Here is a 21,268-nt window from a genome sequence, read left to right as displayed (position 1 = left end):
TAGAGTGTTGCCATACCTGCAGTTGTAGAAGAATATTAGTACAACATCAGTTCTTATCAGAAGAAACCGCTCCGCCGCGTCCGTCACTCTTGGAAACGCGTAAACGACGACCGATGCTGACAACGAGGATAAATGTTGGGTGCAGTCGTTCCTTCATTCAATTCGTGTCCCGCTTGGCATCAGTAAGACAGCTATTTCTTATATATATCTCGTCGTAGTACCAAGAAAATATAGCGATTTCATCGGACATATTTGTAAAATTAATTTCGGAGAAGCAAGGATAAAAATGGGCTGCAGTATCACAAGGTTTTCTAGCCACAACACTCAACCCACAAGATTCCCTGGTGTTTTTTTTTTGTTTGTTTTAAAAAGCTCACACCAGCACAATTTGTCCGTTCCTCATGAGCACGAAAACTGCGAATAGTGTACCAAACTACTACTTGTCTACACTTTTTAGATACCTTCTTTTTCTTCTAGCGTTGTTTGTTTAGGACAATATGACTCACTGTCGCTGGTGTTAACATATGTAATATTATTGCAACATACACCATGCTGCGCCGACACGTCTCATTTCATATGCAGTGTTACCAGATATGCGGAAACATGCGTTCAGCACTTTAACAAGCAACACTGTCATAACGTACGTAGCTTTGTCTTCCAACAAATAGCATTATGAGAGCTCGCGGTTTGTATAGCTTGACTAGTACACAGAGAGCAGAGCTCAACTATATTTACAAATCATGTTGTTGCTGTAGAGGAGCAAGTATTAAGAAAACATAATGAGAAAGCTTCACAAAATGAAATATATATTACCTCATATAGAAGCAGAAGCCTCAATTGAATGATGAAAGGCATCAGCAGTGGGATTCGAACCCGCACTCTCTGATTGCCGGTCAGAGATGCTAGCAAGCTGCCAAGAAAGCTCAGGTCGATAATATTGGGAGCCGCCGAATCTTCGAACTGATTGTGTTCTTCTACTGGACCCAGTTGGAAGAACAGACTCTGTTTGAAATACCCATTATATTCCATTTATATATTATACCCTACTTTTCGATATACATTACCTCAGTAATTTAAATGCGAACAGCATGATTTGACATATTTTTATGAATCAGTAGGGGTTGTGTTCGGGTTTGTGAATATGGGGTATTATTTATCGTATCTTATGTCCTATCGTATATCTATCGTATCACAACGTTATGCCTGTTAATACCTTGGCGCCTTAAATTGAAATCCTGATCCTCAACTGTAGTACTTTTTTCGTTTTAATATGTCTCAAGTTCACAACTATTCTTTCTGGTCTCCATTTTTACCTTCATGCTTTGTGCCACCCCCATCCGGTCCTTTAACCAAAACCATCACACTTCATTGGAAGATAAATAATGCGCTTTCAAATATGTCAGATAATCAACTCCGCTAATGAACAAACGTTGCATGGGAAACAATAAGTAAAGCCGTTTACATGTGTTAACTCATTTGTAGATCAATTCAAGTAGCAACAGCATCTTCGTCGACGACAACCCGTGAGACCTGCGTCTCAAACTGGAAAGCTGTCTAGCGGGAACAGGAAAGAGTTTTTGGTGGTGTGCGTTAAACTGCAACGTAGCCCCCGTAAGATATTTTCCAAGACAACGAGTTCAGCATCTGGTACGTATTCCAAAGAACAGCTGCGTAACGTTAACACCTTCATAAATATGTGCTGGCATACTTTATCGGCAGGTAGACGACTGCCAAAGCGACACACAAACGGCAACAAGGGGAATTTAGTAACACACGTGCGGCAACTTATGTACCGTCACAAAGCGAGGCATTCATCATTTGTGAGTCGTGCTCAACGTGCACCGTCGCAAAACAGAGACATTGCTCCTTCGCTAAAATGATAAAATTTAGCGACTAGTTGAAACCATAGAGAACATTTCTGTTTTCTGTAAGGACTTCTATGATTAGCATCTTCAATTGGTCCTGGCTGAATCCACCACCAGCGCTTCCATGAACGCCTTTGTTGTTCGCTGTACTCACTTTGATGGTGCCGCCTAATTACCATAGAAGACGCTGCACAAGCCCTGGCTGCACTTGAAGTCACGTTCATCACGTCGAAGAAGCTAAAAAAAGCAACGAAAGAACAGATGTAGCAGAATTCTCGTATACACGGCGGTTTATGTGATCACCACCTTTGCGAGCTATATCGAAGACATGTAACCGAACACTACACATCACATCAGGCTGGGGGACAATAATATTCGCGTCACTAAATGTGGTGTTGCAATTTCAATCAATTCACGCTGTTCATATTTTCATGTTCGGTATGCACTTCACAAAAGCGCACTTTAGCTGTACCAATGTAAAGAATACTTCCCTTCTGTGTTTGTGAGTGTGTGGAGAAACTGACTCACTTGAGGTAAAGCAGCAGTGGCCGGCAGCTCCATAAGATAGGGAGATCGGTGTCTCCTTAAGTGTTCGGGCGTGCTTGAGGATACACAGCATATTATGATGTCGTGTGTGCGGTATACTCTGTCGCAAGGAATCGCCTTCAGTCCCCGCTCGCGGCACTGGATAGCCGTCCCTTTAATAGTTTGACCGTTTTGTGTACTTGATCACCCCGCAGGCGGAATGCCCGGGATGCTCTGATATCTTTTCTTCAAGATATCGGGGCGGACACTGTATTTTGACCCTTTGGCTTCTCTTGCTCTGTCTCTCTTCCTTAAGTGACTTTTTGTCAATCTTTTCGCAGTCAGTTTCTCTCCACAGCCATCTTGCTACACTTATTTTTTATTCTTTTTGCTTCATTACCTTTCATTAGAATGCAGCAAGCAGCTATAAGTGCTATGGAGTCACCGGCAGCCATGTTGACCCTGCCTGCAGCTTCATGTTTTGCTTTTTTCCCCAATACCAGCAGTGCGGCACGATATAGAGAAGCCACCTTTCTCGACACATTTACAGAGGGTCGGCAACATGCAACACACAACATAGCACAGAATAGTTGTCAAATGGATGTGGGTAAAAAAAAAGTTTGTTGGAGAACCTGGGAGGGTCTGACTTAGTTGAGGCAAAATGATCACGTTACTGCAGATGTCAATTAGTGGATGGAACATGACGGTTACCCACGTTAAAATTTGCGAGGATGGCCATTTTTAACAGATTCTTTAAGATTAATATTCTGTCGTTGGGTTCTATATATCGGAGGAGGGGGGGGGGGGGGGGGGCGTCACATCGTGTTGTTCGTTTCATCGTGCGTTTGGAGTATTCTATTTCGCTTTTAACGCCGCTGTGGTATTACAGGATTATCCCCTAACAAATGGTTGGTAACGTTGGTTTGGTTTGGTGGGAGAAAAAATAAAATGGAGTGAGTGTGCTCGTGAAGGATGGCCGGCTACCCGAGTTCTGAATTGAGGAAAAGAGATAAAAAAAATCGATTGTCACATGAGGCCCAGAAATAACATTCAAGGTCACAGTAAATTCACTAACTCTGTGTGTGTCGATAATGCTAATACTGAAGAACAATAGCCAGCTGCTGTTCGCCTTTAACCTCGTACTATTCTTCTTCTCAATCTAATCCAATCCATTTACCTCAACCAACTGCATACAATGCCGTTTTTTTTAAACATATATATTGATCGACGCAATCGTCACCGATAATCTTTTCCTTTTACTAACAAATACCCTTTTGGTGACTTATTTATTACAGTTATAAAAATACACGAAACTGGGATCATTGCGATGGTCATGCACTCAGCCAATAAATTACGGAGCGGTTCCACACAATGATGCCCACTTTCCGAAAGCCAGTTTGCATCAAAATTTCACAGAAAGCTTCAGCGAAGTCTAAATGCAGTCCACTTGCTGCTTGCGATTTAAAGAAGACGTCATATAGTTGTATAATTGAAATCTTGTCTGCGTGGCAGAAAGGGTGAGGCTAACAATTGACACAAGCCAGGCGGAAAATTTTCTTATGCTATGCATATGATCCATCATATTTCAGCCTGTGTGGCAATGCTCTTCGGACGAATGCCACATCTTTCCGTTTCTTCACATTTAATATCATAGCTCTTCTACGTCCTTTCATAATTCGAATGACATGATTTTGTATTTTTGCGGGAAAGACCTAAGAAATAATTCATGGCCAGACAACCCCGCACCGGACGCTATCCATACAAAGCAGCCAGAACAGGTTGGCCGGTGGTATGCGGTCGTTAATAATGGAAATAGTTTTATTTTGCGCGCTACGCAACAAATGTCAATACAGATGACATATTGGTACCATTTATCTATTCTAGGTTTCGGAATATTCAGTCGCCAACCTGTGAAACGGGAGTTTCCATGGGTCTGAACGTTTCTGATAGAACCCGGATGTGGTAAATGCACTGAGGTATGCACATACGAGCCTTTCGTAGAGACCTATTGTAAACATAGAAGGAAGAAGGGCAGAATTACGGAAGACTAATACACTATACTATATGCTACATGCTATGGCAATGCACTTGCAAAGCACTATAGGGACGACTTCCACAGTCAAAAAATAGTGAACTGGTTTGGTTTGGCCTGGTACATGGAGAAAATAAAATGGAGATATGGTGAACTGATCTTGAAAGAGCGTGTTCTTTCTCAGTTATCGAGCATTCGACAGAATTGCATCGGCAACATGAATGAGCGCAGATTGCCTGGCTAGATATTTTAGCAGACGACTTGTCACACGAACACGCTACATACAGGATGAATCTGCGCTGTGCTTTCAGAAGAGACGCATTCGCAATACGCAATTGTGTCTTCTGTTCTTTATTGGATGCGACATTGGATGTGAAGAGTATTTCACGTTTGCGAATGTTTTCATCTAAAAAATCTAGAGGAGTACTCTTCGTAATGATATGCGCAGATAGCATACAGAGATACATCAGAATAACACCACCCTGCATGGGGTCTGAGCATTCCCGCAAACGCAATAGATGACTATAGGGAAGAAAGGGGGGGGATCTATTTATTTTGACAGGAAAAGCCACTATGGAAGACAGGGAAGACAGGTGCACGCCAACCCCACATAACAAGCTAATGACAATTCAGCTGACCTGCAACTGAAAAATGTATGTCGATGACCGGTTACTTTCAGGCGAGACTTCATGGTGACGTATACAACGCCTAGTTCATATTTTCCCACTTTTTGTTCCGGTTGTTTGGCACTATAATATTCAGCCCCTACATGGTCCCGGTGTGCGCATGAATATTTCAGCAACCGTGTTACTCCTCTGCAATGAATAAGACGTGGTTTGACTTCCTCAAAGTGGTGCCCTCCTCCTCAATTGAGCCTCACTATCACACCGCCATTTTTCTTGCAATTAAGCAACTACTAAAGCAGGTGGCACCGCACAAGACCAAAAGAGGAAGTGGAAAATCAAGTGGCGCAGAAAGAAGAACAGCGGGTTCCTAACTTTGTGGCATGCGTGAGAAGACACAGACGGCGGATTGAACTAAGATGCTCGGTGACCCTGAAAAGTCAATTACTACACAGGCTGGTTGGACACATGTCATGAGTTTCTTTGCTATGAGAGATTCTCAGCTGTGACTGCATTGATATAATATATACCTGCTACTGGTGTTGACATATCGAGCCCAATTATCTTGAGCTTTTAGCATTTTTAGAGAGAGAAATAACGACATATCCCAACAATGAGAAAATAGGCGCCGTAGGCAAATGCTGGAGCGTATCGAATGTTTCTACGAATATTAAGACGCTTGAGACTTGTGCACTTGGCTGATATTCAGCAATGCGATATTCACTAAGTACGTATATGAAATATCGGGAGGCTACGGGACTATTTGACGCTCAAACTACTGACTACAAACTCTGGCTTCAAACTATTTGACGCTCGATTGCGCGTATCCTGATAATAGAAGGGGAGTGGGTGATAAAAAAACAGGCACCGATATCGAACATACTATCCATTCGAATAGTTTCGAAGGCATCTCTCCAAGTAAATGTTAGAAACAGAACGTTGGGTTAAAATAGGCATGGCTATAGTTACAGAAATGCGTTTATCTCCTATCTCTTCCAACAGTCAGTATGAATATCATGGCGGCGGCCTGGCGTGAACACTGGAAACTGAATAAGGGGCTGTGCCGGACGGAACTTTCACAAGCCAGAACTTTTGCCAAACATAATCGATAATGAACTGCTGAAAGCGTTTACGAAGTGTCACTTCCCATAGATTTTCGCCGCATGCTATAAGAAATGAGCTGTTTTTACTATCGTTGGGCACCTGAAATAGGAGATACGTGATATCTCCGAACTTATGGATGTCTATCGTTGTTTCAAGAGCAGGGATTAATCTGTCCACCACAAAAAGAAAAATAAGTAGTTAAGTAAGTAGTTATTAAAAATAAGTTTATATATGTGTGTGTGTTATCGTAAGCCAGTCACATGACAGGACAGGCTTTCGAGCAGAATCTGCACTTCATCAGTTCAACTGATGAGAGCTTGTCACTAAACACTAGATGCTCGTGACCGTTTGAATTTTATTCTGACAACCTCTTTCGTGGACTTGACGGCGTCTTTATCTTTTTTTTTTAGCCAGTGGAATCTAAATATTAGAAATTATTTCAGGAATATGAATTTAAAAAGAAGAAGAAGTCAGAGTACGTCTTGATCGACCGTTGTTCCTTGCTAGCGGAAATGTACCCAAGGCAGATGGTCTGGCGAATGCCGCATTTGAGCATCACTGTGCGAGATGTGACAGACATTGTCTGAATACGAGATGTTTCAGACGACACCACAAAGTCCCATTTTAAAATCCATACACGTCAACAGTTGCATTACCCAAATGATAACGCTTCAAACAGATGCATTTCCCTCGAGAGTCTTTCACCCCTCCGTATCTCACCGAGGCATTAGGAACTACTGATAACGTTGAAACATGGCCGAATCATTGGCGTTGCCGCAATTCACGCTGTGGAGAAATCAAGTTCCAATAGAAAGTAATGCATTAGAGAATTAGAATTTTTTTGTGTTGTTGCGGCACCGTCAAAGAGGCTCCTTCGGTGATACAAGCACGATAGCAGATTTGCAGCGATATTTTTTTAAAACGGAATGGTAGTAGAAAATTATTTTCCGCGAAAGGAGGACGTGACTCGCGAGACTTTTCTTTCTTTGTTTTCAAAGAGCTCGTATTGAACTGGAACGAATAATAAAGGTACTACGCTGAAAAAAATTAGCGCATATGGTGGCTCCGGGCAGCTATTAGGGAGTTCTAGTAGATCCGAAGGTGTTCACGATAACGGTTCCGAAAATACGGCAACCAATAGCGCTATTTATTTCAACTGGCTGACATCATATCGCTGAGCTTGGATTTGACAGCGACCTTTATCGCATCTTTTTCGTAGAGCGCTTCCGATGCACTAAAACTCCGTAGTGCAAGGGAGGAGTTCCAAGATGGACAACGGGGGCCCCTCGATATTCCTATAGCCCCCGACGGTATATAGTCACCTTCGTTAGCAGGGGACAAAGGGAGTCGCTAAGGAAACCCAGAATGTTTGGAGCACGAAAGCACCCTGAATATGCGCGATCACATCGCAAACTGGATAATGTTTCTTCATAACCCCAAAGTTATTCGAAATAAAGCGGCGAACATTGAGAACCATTGCTATAGAGCGCGCCCCAGGCTATGCATAATGTATAGCTGCGACCATAGTTTGGTTCGCCTGTAATTAAACACCTCGGGCCCCGCCGTAAACTTTGACAAAGTTCGACAGAAGACGTTTTGGGCGAGGAACCGAATAACGCCGAAGAAATAATTCAAAGCTTTGCCGGGAAACATTTTCAACAGCCTGCTGTATAATACAGAAATACACAACGTCGTGCGAACGGAAGGTAGATTGGAAACATTTCGCGCTTACTTTGTCTTATACATTGCAGAGCATGCGGGTTTGCGTCCGCGAATGCTATACCAACCAGACAGTGCTTACTGCAGACAGGCCTCCCACGTTTTCAACGCCTTTACGGCTTGCTGAATGTGCACGCTAGGGTTATAAAATGCAAGAATCGTGAAGACAACAAACAAAGAACTGTCTCCGAGACTTGGTGTCAGAAAAAGAGACTCCTGCTCTCCGCTTTAGGGTTGCGTTACCCTCACTTCTGCCGGCGGAATCCGCGCACAACGCTACCAGTGTAATACCGGGAATGTGAAAACCGAAACCCAGGAGCTCCCGTTAACAGCACACACTTTCAACCCAGCCCTTTAAAAAGAAAACGGACAATCTAAAGCAAGCACAACGTGATAGCTGTGGCACACGCGCATCTGGGTGTGGGTGGTCCTCCTTTCTCCCGGCTGGTTTGAGACCCGGCTGAAATTTCGGAAGTCGTTGGCTCGGGGCGGCGTGCCATTCATCACATGGAAACCAAGATATGATCGCTTCTTTTTGAAGGGAGACAAGCAATAAGGTGTTTTGCTTCAGGCTTTATGACTGTCTCATCGCAAGAGGCCGCTGAATAAGGAGGTGACAAAAAGGAGAAGGTTTTGTAACAAGATGTGGTATTTTTAATTTCGGGATCCTCTAGGGGTCTGCGTTCCTTGCTGAATTTCTACTCGACGGATACGATTGAATTTGGTACCAAGTCTGCGTAGTAGTTGTGTATGGAACAGAATGGTGGGACATTTACGGCGAGAAATGAGGCATATTCCACGCCATAATTTCCTACTTCCGTGTGACTGCGCGCGACTACAGTTCGCTATGCGGTTCGTTCACGTTCTCTAACTTGATAGAATGCTATAGAACCCCTCGCTTAAGAGCGCATGCAAATTCACCGTAAATGGCGTACTCCGGTAGTGCTACAAAATCGTAGCGAAAAAAAAAAAAAAAAGAAAAGTGTTGCTCGTTGTCTGCCATTCGCTGTTCGCTTACTTGCATTGCAAACATCCAAGCTGCCTTCATTACAGATGCGGCAGCAATTTCGGAATCATTCTTTATAGAAAGAGTTACTACAACGCTGAGTTAATTACCTCTAATAAATGGCACACAAATGAAAAGAGTAAGCGGTTGAAGCGCACAGAGAGAGTTATGAAGCCTTTGAATGCGAATAAAAAAAAAAAAAGAAGAAGAAACGAAGCAACATCTAGTCTCGAAATGTCAGGCGAAAATGAAAGACAAATGAGGGGGAAAGAAGCATAATAGCAGCTGCTACATAAAGCTCAATGTAGAAGCAGTAATGCTCCCACTGTGCAGAGAATTACTGCATCAAGCAACAAAATCGATTAGCAAAATGATATATTCTAAAATGTTCGAGCTATAGATATCATATGTCCGAAACAAGCGAGAAAAATTTAGCAAGTTCGACGGCTCCAGAACATGTATTTCGAAAATCAATGTCAAGCGAGTAAGTGTAGGGAACAACATCAAGTTATATGAAAAAAAAAAGAAGAAGAAGAAAAGAAAAGCAGATGTGCAAACGAACCTCCTGATACGAATCATGCACACCAGAAAACTGTTAAGGTAAAACACCTTTAAGGATGTTAACAATACCACGCAGTTTGAAACAAACGAGTCGCCATGTTCATCACATGTTTTGTGACGCTGTTCTTCGTATCACCCTGGAGCCGTGTTACTTGTGTATTCTACATCGTAGATCGTATCACTTCTCAACCCGCCACTACAGGACACGAGTGACTGGCCCAGTCACGTGTATCTATCAACGGCAACATTCATTATCCAGATGCTGGCAGCAGTAAATTTTAAGTTTAAACGCCCCCTTATATAACGGCAGACGAATCATGCCCGAGAGATGCGTCGATCACCTGTGTCCAGCATGCGCGCAACAAAAGGCGGGGAGGAATCATTATTCGAGCAAGTATAGAATGGATGTTATTAGCAGGGAACGTAAGCGGCCGTATCGGTCGCGACTGAAAGTGGAGGCTTTTCACGGTTGGCGGTTGCACGCTTGGTGAGATGGAACGATAAGGACGCATTGCGCATGCCGTGACGCTTCCTCGCATACGCCCTGATAAAGCTTATAATTTCTGCTGAAGCAACTCTATCGAAAACCTTCAAAAAGAATAACAGTCGAATGAAGCGTTCCTTTAATGGCATAATTCACATATAGGAGTCGCCCCTCTCAAACGTGTGGGCGGTGAGCGGACTATAAAACAAACACCATCATCATCAATGCGCGCAGTGCTGCTTTGAAAACAGGCTCCGCGAAAAATTACCGGCGCACACCTTTGTGAGCTTTTGTGTGTGCACGTTCCAAATTGCACGACGAAGAAAGGTGTCTTTCGCGGCTATACGTATATTGGCAGCGTTGAAACAGCAGCAGACTCCAACTTCGGAGGTTGCACTTCTTCTCCCACTGCGACATTCTGAAGCCCAGTTTGTCGCCGTGGTCGAAAAACGACACCGCGTTCCCGTGTCTGCGGTAGGTCACCAGATGTTGAGCTGCTGCTGCGCCTCCGTGCGGGAAACAGGATTTCTGTCCATTGCGCTGCCTGCCGCGCATACCCGACTGCAGGAAGCGCCTTTTTCTGCGCATTTGCTCTTTTAATCTGTGGGACCTTCTGTTTTAAAACGTGTCACTGGTTCTTCGGAAACTTTCTGCCCCATATTTTGTGCATTACCCGCCTCGGTTCATAAATGCTGTTTGAGTCGAAACGTTTTCATGTTCCGCGAGAGAAGGGGACCGCAGAAGGCGGGTCCACATATAGCCAGGGGAAGAGAGAGAGAGAGAAAGAAAAACTAGATGGCGGGGATATATAACATAGTTTGCTGTCTCACTTTGCACGGATCACGCCACGCTAAGGAATTACAGAAGCTCGGGGAACGTCTTACCCTCTGAAGGAACGGCAGGCTTCGCAAGAAGTTGACTTTGAGTTTGATACGGAATACATGGCGGCTATAAAAACTCGTAACCCGGTAACGTTTTACATGACACGCAAAGACTTTCATTTGGGAACACATATTTCTTGACCTTAGAAGTGTAGTTTGAGCTTAGAACTGTAGTCATCTCGTTTTTAGAGTGATGTTTCCGAGGCGCGCTTTGCTGTAACATCTGAAATTATGCATACAGAACAGTACGTGGAACCGGGGTAGTTAAAAAGCAGATCCCTCAGTTCCAAAGTACCACTCCCATCACCAAAGTTAGAAATGCAGAAATCCAAAGTTAGAAATGCAGGCCACCCGAGAACTGATCCAACTGTAATCACCAGCATATTACTAATCAATATTCGTCCCAACGCCAAACTCCCATCTTGCATGTGCCCAGTTGTGTTCCATCTCGGTTTACCAAATAAGCCTTAAACTAGTATCGCAGGGCAGGCTGTCTAATATTTGTCGATTTTGCAAACCTAAAGCAATGTGGGGGTATTCCGAAATGCCACCGTTAAGAATCCACCGTTTGAAATCCCAAACGGCGCTAGCGTAGCGTTGCGCGCGTGTCGGAGCCCCCAACCGCATAGTGAAAAAAAAGAACTAAACTCACCTAACCTAACCATTTCTGCTGATCTGATGTGGCCGCCATGCTAAACCTAATGGTAGCAACGCAGATATTGATGCATGTATCAGTAAGCGAATATATCATTACAGTTCTGCCCTGTTGATTGAAATAACACGCATAAAAGGACGTATAAAAGACGGTTCCAGCATAAAGCCCTAGTGTCCTCGTTTTTCCCCGGTAGCATGTTGTCTTCGGATATGTGCACGACACAGCACGTAAAGTGTGCGAATGCATTAAAACGGTCCTCCCTGTTGGTTCCATTTCGTTCTGTCCAGTCTCCTCTTTTCATTTCATCCTCGTCGTGTTGCTCCTCAGATTCAGAGAGACCAGCTCGCGTGGAGTAGTGTTTAGGATGATTGTCTACCCCGCCGAGACTGAGTGGTGACACAGGTTCGAATCCCGGTAGCGGCTATGCTGTCTCAGGTTTTCCCGGGGTTTTCCGGCACACGTTCCAGACGAATGTCGGAACAGTTCCCCCTGAAATCGGCCCACGACGCAATACTAACCCCTCTGTCCCCGACTCCTTTCTGCTGTTCTCTCTCCATCTGTCCACGTCTATTCGCCGCTCATAGCCGTAGTTGCTTCGCGGCGCTAACACGTCTCAAGGAGATACTAGGTTCGTACTATTAGGTCGCAGAGTTGCACAACAGCTGAATATTTTGTACCACTTAGGAGTGGTTTAACATTAACGAATTAAACAGTGATGTAAGTGTACAATTCTCTGTTTCTCTGACGATAAACATAGTTGTACGTATCCATTCCGTTTTCTGCAGATCAATTTGGCGACGACTCAGAGGACACCTCATGCGGTGCCAGTCATCGGCCACCGTCATCCCCTTTAAGTGAGCCCCCAACTAGTCCAGCAGAATCCCGATCTCCATCCCCTGTCCGAAGCACCGTTTCTCCGGAGGCCCCTGGAGAAGATGGCTCCTCGTCCAGGGACTCCGGAGGCGTCGGTGGCAGCAGCGGAGGTTCCTCTTCAAAGTCCAGCAACAACCCTTACGCCCCGGGACTCAAACCACGATGCAACAGTGAAGAACTCCTATTAGTCGACTGTCACTTGGAAAACAAGGAGCTGTGGGACAAGTTCCACGAGCTGGGTACCGAGATGATCATCACAAAATCTGGAAGGTATGGACTCCTTAGCACGACAGTTTTACCGCTGTACCATTTTAGGAGGACAAAATATACGCAGTAACGGCAAAGAAAATCTCGACCAACTAAAGGGGTAAACACGCGAATGGCATGCACGTCGAATACACGAGATGCTTGTGCTGTCGCCCCTCCAAATATATCACACGTCCATACGTCGCTGCGATCTACGATCAAGCTTCTCTAACAGCTGCGAATTATAACGCGGCGGCTCTCTATAAAGCGTGTTCTCCGAGAGTTCTGACTAAAGCGAAAAAAGTGTTCGTCTCTGCGAGACCACACCGTGCTCGTGCTTAATAACAGCTCTCTTGCTCGGGGTAGGCGTTATAATGACCACAAATGGCCAAAGGAGAGAAGGAGAATGAAAAACGGTGTTCGATGTTAATGGTGATGTCGGAAGGACTTCCTTTCTTCGGCAGCTCTAGGTGTCATAATTGCCGGGTTGCTGACACGTCTCCTTTATTTCGGGCCTTATATACGTTGCTGCAAATCGGTGAAAGTGTAATTGTCTAGCTTCGAAGCTAATGAGACCAGTTTTAATGCACGACGATCCTAAATGGCGTTTTTCGTTTTAAGCGCCTCCGCACACCGATGCCTATAGTGTGATAGTTGCTGACTAGTCACATTCAGACATGTAGAGTACAAGGTGCTACGAAAATGTATTTAAAATACGATGCTAAATACTGAAGCGAGTACGTACTTGAGATACAGTACTGATACTCGAAAGAAAAGTAATAAGACCAGTGTAGGCAATACTTCACAAGGTATACATTGAAGATCTCAAATAGGTGCATAGGATACTTAAGTACTGGGCACGAAACTGATTACCGTCTTTTTATTATTATTTGAAGGTAAAGCAGTAGAGCAGCATAGAAGGTGCCGTATAGAGCAGTATTCTCCTCACAGATGCACTCGTAGTTTCTTTAGAAAATTAAAATTGAAAATTACGTACAACAGCGTGTGGAAGTGGGTCACCAACTGCGTATTGCCTCGTCAAGTATGGCGACAAAACTACATTGCATGCGGACAACACTGGGTCGGCTACGTAGCCATCAGAAGCATCAGCAAATCGTTCGGGAACATAGATCATTGTTGCTTGACGAATTGGGCATTATTTCCCACCAGACGTCGCACCGAGCCGTTTTTGCCGTAGTTCTGCTAGCATATTAACATAAAAAAAGTGTTCTGTGTCACATGTATAACTTATTAAAGATATATAAATATATATATATATAAATAAATAAAAATTGTTGTGCTGGGTTTGCAAGCAACAAGCTGTCAACATAAGGTGCCTGTTTGGTGCTTACGGCCTTTAAGCACAAGCATTAATAAGCATACTCGCTGGCTGTAGGAGTTGCATTTCACAGTGTTCGTCAGTCAAACCAACCTCTATTTCTTTGAAAAATAAGACACAAAAAAGAAAAAGACAATGGAAACAGGGGTACCTTGTTGCGAAACTGAACATGGTGTAAAGACAAACGAAAAGTAATTAGGGTATGAGTAGAAGATGCTGAAAAAAAATTGAAATAGAGTACAAATATACTTTTACGAAAAAGCACTGACGAATATACTAAATTACTAACAAACGTATTTAAAATGCAATATTTTGAATACGGTACCCAAGATATGTACAAGTCTTGCATTATCGTTTTCCATGTAGCACTTCATGGATCCAGAGGGCATGGTTGCACCGCATGCGCATAATGCCCCCACATTTGCTTGGTGAGAATATCTTAGGGCGCGAGTCAGCTCATGTTGAGACAAAAGCCGACATACTGTCAGTGGCGATGTTATAGTGTCAAACAATAAAGTAAGGTGAGCGTACGCCGTGAGTGATTAAATGTCTCCAACTAGAATCGCCAACACGATCGCCTGAAATGTAAAACAAGGAAGCTAATAACGTCTCCAGTTCAAACAATGTAGGTATGGCTATCCTTCAGTTGGTATAAGGGCGTATCAGAACCTTAGTTTGCACAGGATGTCAAGCAAATGCTACCTATACCTGATATGTAAGGAGAGAGGGAACGAGAAAAGCAAAATTCATTTTCAGCATTACGTAATTATTGTAGAATATGCAAATCGTGCAGCGGCGAAAACAACTTTTTATTTTTTATTTTTATGCGGATCGTCCTACCTGGTTCACGCGCTGTGGGGTAATGAGCCGGCGAAACCTTTCCTGCGAAACCTGACTGCTATGCACGCCATTATATACGGTCTTCCCTCACTATCACAAGCTGTAATTGCTCTTCTTTACAGTTGAGAAGCTTCCAGTATGCTTATCAGTTGGATGCCTTGACAGATTACAAATTGTACTCGAAAGGTCGGCATCTGCTTGGAGGCATCGTATACGAGACAATGCGGCGAGTATTTTACTAGGTGAATAACAATTTTGGGATTAAGGGTCCCTCGAAAAGTGTTTCCGGCTGACACAGTAAGTGCGCTTCGCGGTCCCCTGCTGAGTACGGCTTTAGGACACTTGGCTTCACACGGCAAGGCAACAGACTTAGGGCCTCCCGTGGACGGCCACGTAGAGCCATAAAAAAGTGCTCCGTAAAAACGGGCACACTATAATGCGTAAAGCTCGCAATTATTTCGGATCACTAGTAACCCTTTGTTGAGACTTGCTCGCACTGGAAAACCAGCTTCTGAATGAAGTCGCTCACCTTGACGGAAACATCTGCTTAAGATATTTAGCGCGGGTATCAAACCTATGCGCTTAGAAAGGGCACGCAAAGACGCCAATGGTCATACAGCTTAGTACTATGTGCTGTTTGGTTTTGGGAAAGAAGTAAACGAAGTGTAAAACCGTGATCCCAGCCGGTGTGCATAAGTTATCACGAAGGCGAATCTCATTATACTCTGAGACTAACCCATAAACTTACTAAAGCATAAACAAACAAATATCATTTCCGCGCTATCGACGTTCCAGACAGATCCCCCAACTGCACAGATGCGTTCGCACCGCAGCGTATATCAGTTGAGGAATTTGCGAAATATAATTTATACCGAGGAGTAATGCCAGCAGAAACAAACTAGAGTCGATATAAAGCGCAAACAGAAAGAGCAGAAGGCAAATGAATGACCATTTGCAAACTTTCTAATTTGTGAAAGTCTGATATCGGAGAGGGAGGAGAAAGCGAGACTCATTTGTCAAAATTCACTCTCAAGTTGCTGTCTCGCGCGCTCCCATTTTCGCGTATTCGCCGGGCGAACAAAAAGCGTTATAACTGTATCGCTGAAGCGCACGAAAACAAACACAACTCCAAAGTCGGCAGATACGAATTTGTAATAAAAAGAACAGACTGTATAAAGAGAGAGAGAGAGATATTAGCATTACAACTTGAAAAGATTCGCCGCCAGCGAGTGTTGTTTCTTTCCCGCTTTTTCATCGAAATCTGTACGGCTGCTGCATCCGTTCCTCGGTCCAGTTTCGCGGTTTCAACTGCACGTTGGAAAATAAATGGTCCTTTCAATCGGTTCCGAAGCGCTGGCGCCTAAAACTTAACAGATCGACTTGACGGTTCTTTGTTGCGCTCACACTGGGGGTTTCTGATGCGTTGCACGGCATATCTGTTGGATCAGTAGGCCTGCTTTAGTTCAAAGCGCACACTGTTTATACAAACGAACAAAATTCGCTTTCTGTAATGTAGAGGCGGCTTGCAGCTGTATGCCCACCGATTCCACATAAAACGTTTGTTTTGATTAGAGAATTAATGTGCACCGTTTTCTTGTCTCACAAATCGCGTGTGCTTTTCAATTTGATTTGCTTGTTTTTGTGCTTGAACATGATTAATTCAACGCGGGTGTGAATGCCCTCGCGTGAGTGTTTTTCCTTCCCCAGTGTTGTTCTGTTGAATATCGAATAACATTATAATAGTGCAACATAACACAAGTTTAGAGGGGCATTTCCTACACACGGTGCCCGGTGCCATTTTTGGAGCCGCTTTTCCTTTTACAAGAAAAGCGCTCGTAAGAAAAGCCATACCGCATCAAGAAACTATGGGTGGGACTTCAGAAGATAGGGGAAATAGAGCAGGCATTGTCAATCTCAGAATAAACAGTAGTCATTCACGTGTGTGTGTGTGTGTGTGTGATAAGCGCCAGAAGAAGGGTAATTCGATCACACTATCCTTTGTTCCGATCAGTGAATATTTCAGGGGTGGAAAGCTGGCAGGTGTCGCAATTTAAAGGAAATTGAAGGAGGTCACAATGATGATGATTCTGCTATGCCACAACAGGACGTGATGACAACCTGTCGGAGTCAGAGAACCTACTGCATATATGTAGACGTGGAGGCTTGGTATTTACTCAATTATCGAGCACGTCAACTGAACCCCTGATTGAGCGTTGATGTGAAGCAATGACACGCATAAGGAATAATGTATAGCACCAAACAAAAATTCACATCAATGATAGATATGCAACGTACATAGTCATCAATAGAAATCAAATTCACTACAAAAAGTGAAAGTGAATATTACCTGCTCAGAGTATCGAGTAGTGGTTGGTTGCTAAAGCCTCTGTGGGTTGCAAATAAAAGAAATAGCCTGTAATATATAAAAAAAAGAAGCGTAAATTAACTTTATATTTGGCTTAATACCAGCAAAAATGTTACGTCAGCGCTTGACATTCCACAGTAGACACGGTTACATGCATGACGGCGGGATGGGTTATTTCACCGCAGGAATTATTACGATACCCTACCACAGTGCATGTGGGGTAATAAAATAGTGGGATGGGGATGAAACATACAAACTCCCACGCACACACGTTATAACACATGACGAGTGAGATACTGCACGTGGTGAGGCACCGTAACTGTCACAGCAGAGACAAATGTCTGCATGCGTGTACTCGTGGAGATATGAAAAACTCTGAATTCATGTAGCTATTTTGGGATGGCGAACATTCCTGGGATATAATGAGGACACCATTATGAGGCAAATCAGAATTATCCCCTGCTGTCAGTCCTTTTTCTCTTGCTACAGAAGTCATAAGTTGGAACAACGGTAAAAGCGGGCAAAAGGCCATCTTGCTTGCTTCGTACTCTTCTTTCTTCGTCTTTTCTTTCTTCTTTTTTTTTATGTCGGGACGCTTACGCAACCTGAGGTCGTAACGCAGTGGTTGCACGCGTTAAATCGCGTGCTTTTGTTTGTTCGTTACTCGGATGATTTCTTTCTTCTTTTTTTTTCTTTTTTTTTTTTGCTAAGCAGAAGGACAGGACGGTACCCTAGTGAGATGGTCATTTCGGATTTATAGCTTCGCGTAGCACAATTACTAAACTGGTGACGCCCGTCTTTCCCCCTTCTCTGCTTTTTCTAGTTTAGCGTTTTATTTGTATATCTAGATAGCATCTACGAGTAGTGGGCACAAAAGTGGGCGCACATCTTTTCACTCACGTTAATTGACTACTTGCCAAAACGTTTATGCCAGTTAAGCAAAAAGTTATTAATGCAGCCGATAATCACAAACCACAAACTGAGAAGCTTAACCCTTGTACACATGCTCGCTATAATTATACACCTCGTGTCAGAAAGCGCGCACGTAGAAGCCCGAAATGGGGGGGAAACATTAAATTCTACGGCTCCGTTCATGTATTACCGCAGCAAGCGTAGTTGTCATACCGCGAATGCTTAATATTTCACTCAGACTCGGGTCCCATTAAGACGACCTGACTCTTAAATGTTTGTTTGTCCCCGCGAGCACACGAGCTCGTTGGAAGCGCGTTTCATTAAATTAAAATTCGTACGTGTAAGCCGCATGTAAAACAAACTCGGCATTCCTAATTGCTGTGCCTCTTATTTGTGCTGTCTTTGTTCGCTGTGGTCGCCGGCAGGACACCTCGCGAGGCTAATTTTAAGGCTTCGCGCGCGGGACACATTATAATAATTTCTCCCGATTACCTTTTAATGTCCCGCAAAAACTGCAAACCTTGCTTCGCCGGTAGGGGGAGCCTGTTATGTTAATTGCGCGCTGTACGCGCACAACGCGAGCGCAAGAAAATAAGAAGCGCGGTCCGGTGAATAAGTAATGCACCCTCACTGTTCCTCGCACAACACACAAACTATACTCCGAATCTTCCGTTGCACTTTTGTTTCTGCTTCTACGTGCAAACATAGAGATGTAGATGGAAGGGCGCGGAGTGATTAAACCAGCCTCAGTAACGATGATCGCACGCAGAGAGGGGAGAAAAAAGCAATAAAGAAAATAATATGTATTCATACGGAGCTGCGTATAATTTGTCCCGTTTATGAGCTAGCGCTCTGTGGCTGGTGATTTAATCATAATTACCCGCATTGTGCGAGCGGCGTTTGCAGGATCGTTTGTTTTGCATACGCCTCGTCTGGGGAGCATCGCCTCACATCAGCAGCAAATTGCCACCATTCACTGTTGAACCACCTGTCTGGCGGTGGGAAGGACTAGCAACTATAAGGTGGCTTGCAACAGCGCTCAGGTATAGTAGCGCGTCAGATTACTCCGCAGGTTTGATTAATGGTATCGTTTAAATCGATAGCTCTTTCTCGTTTATCCTGCGGGTCACCAAACATCCAGTCCAATTCACACAGTATCGATTTCGTTTTGTCCTCCAAATGTAACTGCTGAACGCAGTACATACTTAGTGTGGCTAGAAAAGAATTCGACTTGGGCCGAATTTCATAGGCACAAAGGATTACTTCGAAGGCGTATTTGGTGGGACGTATATACTCCAGTTGTCCGAGCAGGCTACGCTGAGCGTTACATTGCTCAAACAAAGCAGTGGACGCTTTTATAGGCGTAGAACATTGCCATAAACATTGTGCTAGTTTATGGCTGTATCGCGCTTGGTCCATAGTAGGAAAAAAAAAGCCGAAAAACATCTTCGCTGATAAGGTATGTGCGGCCCCATGTGGACCCGCTACATTCCGCGAGTTATCCACAGTCTCTGATTTATCTCGTGGACCAATAAAAATACGGGCACGAAAACGTCGGCTCTGCCTCTCGTGTTGAGAAACAGAGCTTAGGTAAAAGAACCGGTCCCAGCGTGGCGTGTTTCTACCTGCTAGAACCTAGGGGTCAAGTACGATTACTTTGATGAACACTTTATAGCCCCAGATGACAGCGATCGAACATCTTGCTGGGACATACAGCAGGAAAAGGAACGGTGGCTGCTGACAAACGGACACGAGAAAATGACCTCACAAGGCAGGGCCCCACGATATATTGCGCCCAACATGTGCGTGTCTCTTTTTACCGTAAAGAAATTACCGTCGACCAAGGCGAGTCATGTCGCCTATAAGGATTTCGTATTGAGAACCATAGGCAACATACCTTCTCCCCGTTTTATATTGGCCGAAGTTCCATACGACGAATTTTATTTTTATTAAAGATGCATCGCGTTACTTGGATCCGCTCGTCCCCATAACGAAATACTATTAATTCGAGCTGATATGCTTGTGCAGTTCAATTTAACGGTGCCTCATTTATTGTAACAAAACTATAACAAAAATGTGAACCACTTCAGAGTTATTTAAACGGTCATAAACGGTTCGTAAATACTTTCTTTCGGTTCGTTTTCCGCCTCTTGCAAATTTTCTAGTATAACTTTATAGTCGGTGAGCAAAATAAATGAATGCTAATTAAGTACACTCGAGGCTATGATTTACACGCTGCCAAAACCTGATATACCGCTCTGTGCCAATGTGTCCCCGTTTCGCGACGCTTACAACGTGTCACCGATGTAATCTCTCAGTGAGTTGTACAGAGCTCATCAAGCAGTCAGTGATCAGAGTTATTTCCACCATCACGCGACATTTACTGCAATACACGTACCGAAATCAAAAGCAACAGTGCGAGCAGAAAATCGCGGCTTCTTTCTCAGATTTTGTAACAAAATCACCGCTTTGGATCCGTCTTTCTCTCTCTCTTTTTTTTTTTTTTCCTTTCCCGGCTCCCACCCGCAGCGGCTCCCAGCGATGTGTTAGATGTCAGTGATGTTGCCAGAGGTCAGGCTTCCCGCACTGCGGGAGCGATGGTGGCGACCACCTCAGCAACAGCGCTGCCACCGCTCAGGGTGGCCGAGTTTCTTCGTGCTTCTTGGACTTTCGCTTTTCAACCGTATTACATTCGGTCGAGGACAGGAAGTGGAGAGCAGCAGGTAGTAAAGTAGTGGAACTTAGTGGTGAAAAACGTTCTTATACGTATTCTAATACGCTTTTCTGAGATAATATCGTGTATACAGAGATCAATCAGTTGTGATACTCAACCGGAAATGAACGACAATTAAAGTACGTGATGATGATGGAATGGGGTGTATCGCTGCTGAAGTGTAGGGCACAATACCCCATTACATGAACAGTTGTTTCGCTCAAGAGAAAAAAAAAAAAAAACAATCTGCACGTGTGTGTGAGCGGAATCTGCAATGCTTGTTTTCGTCCCGTCATGCTTCATTAACCTCGCGTAATATTTGCATAGGTTACTCTTCAACCTTTTGATACTCTGCTAAGAACAGCATCCATGGCAAGACAGGTGTTCTCCAACATTACCCCCACTGCATTGGTGTACACGCAACATTGCCTGTTTGCAGTTCACCCGTTTGCTATTCCTAGCAGGGAATAATCTACCGGTCATATCAAACATATCATTAGAAAAGCAAACGTGTAGGATGGGTGG

The 21,268-nt window shown here is 44.0% G+C and overlaps 2 protein-coding genes across 3 annotated transcripts in view; one reads left to right on the top strand and one right to left on the bottom strand.

Annotated features, from left to right (window-relative positions):
* LOC135377694 (5-hydroxytryptamine receptor 4-like) overlaps window positions 1-17,160 on the bottom strand; it is a 132,606-nt gene extending 115,446 nt beyond the window's left edge. Inside the window, exons 1-2 of the mRNA XM_064610292.1 lie at window positions 17,101-17,160; window positions 2,020-2,102 (exon numbers count right to left, since the gene is read on the bottom strand). The gene's annotated coding sequence lies outside the window, so the exon portion shown is untranslated. The remainder of the gene's footprint in view (window positions 1-2,019; window positions 2,103-17,100) is intronic.
* LOC135377693 (T-box transcription factor TBX20-like) overlaps window positions 1-21,268 on the top strand; it is a 108,505-nt gene that overhangs the window by 71,355 nt on the left and 15,882 nt on the right. For both annotated transcript variants that reach the window (XM_064610291.1, XM_064610289.1), the window contains exon 2: window positions 12,241-12,598. In XM_064610291.1, the coding sequence (XP_064466361.1) occupies window positions 12,576-12,598 (23 nt within the window). In that variant the 5' untranslated portion in view covers window positions 12,241-12,575. The remainder of the gene's footprint in view (window positions 1-12,240; window positions 12,599-21,268) is intronic.

Source organism: Ornithodoros turicata, chromosome 1 (assembly GCF_037126465.1).
Source record: "Ornithodoros turicata isolate Travis chromosome 1, ASM3712646v1, whole genome shotgun sequence".
NCBI lineage: Eukaryota > Metazoa > Arthropoda > Arachnida > Ixodida > Argasidae > Ornithodoros > Ornithodoros turicata.
Note: the sequence above shows the minus strand (reverse complement) of the source record. Positions and strands in the feature narration are given on the sequence as shown.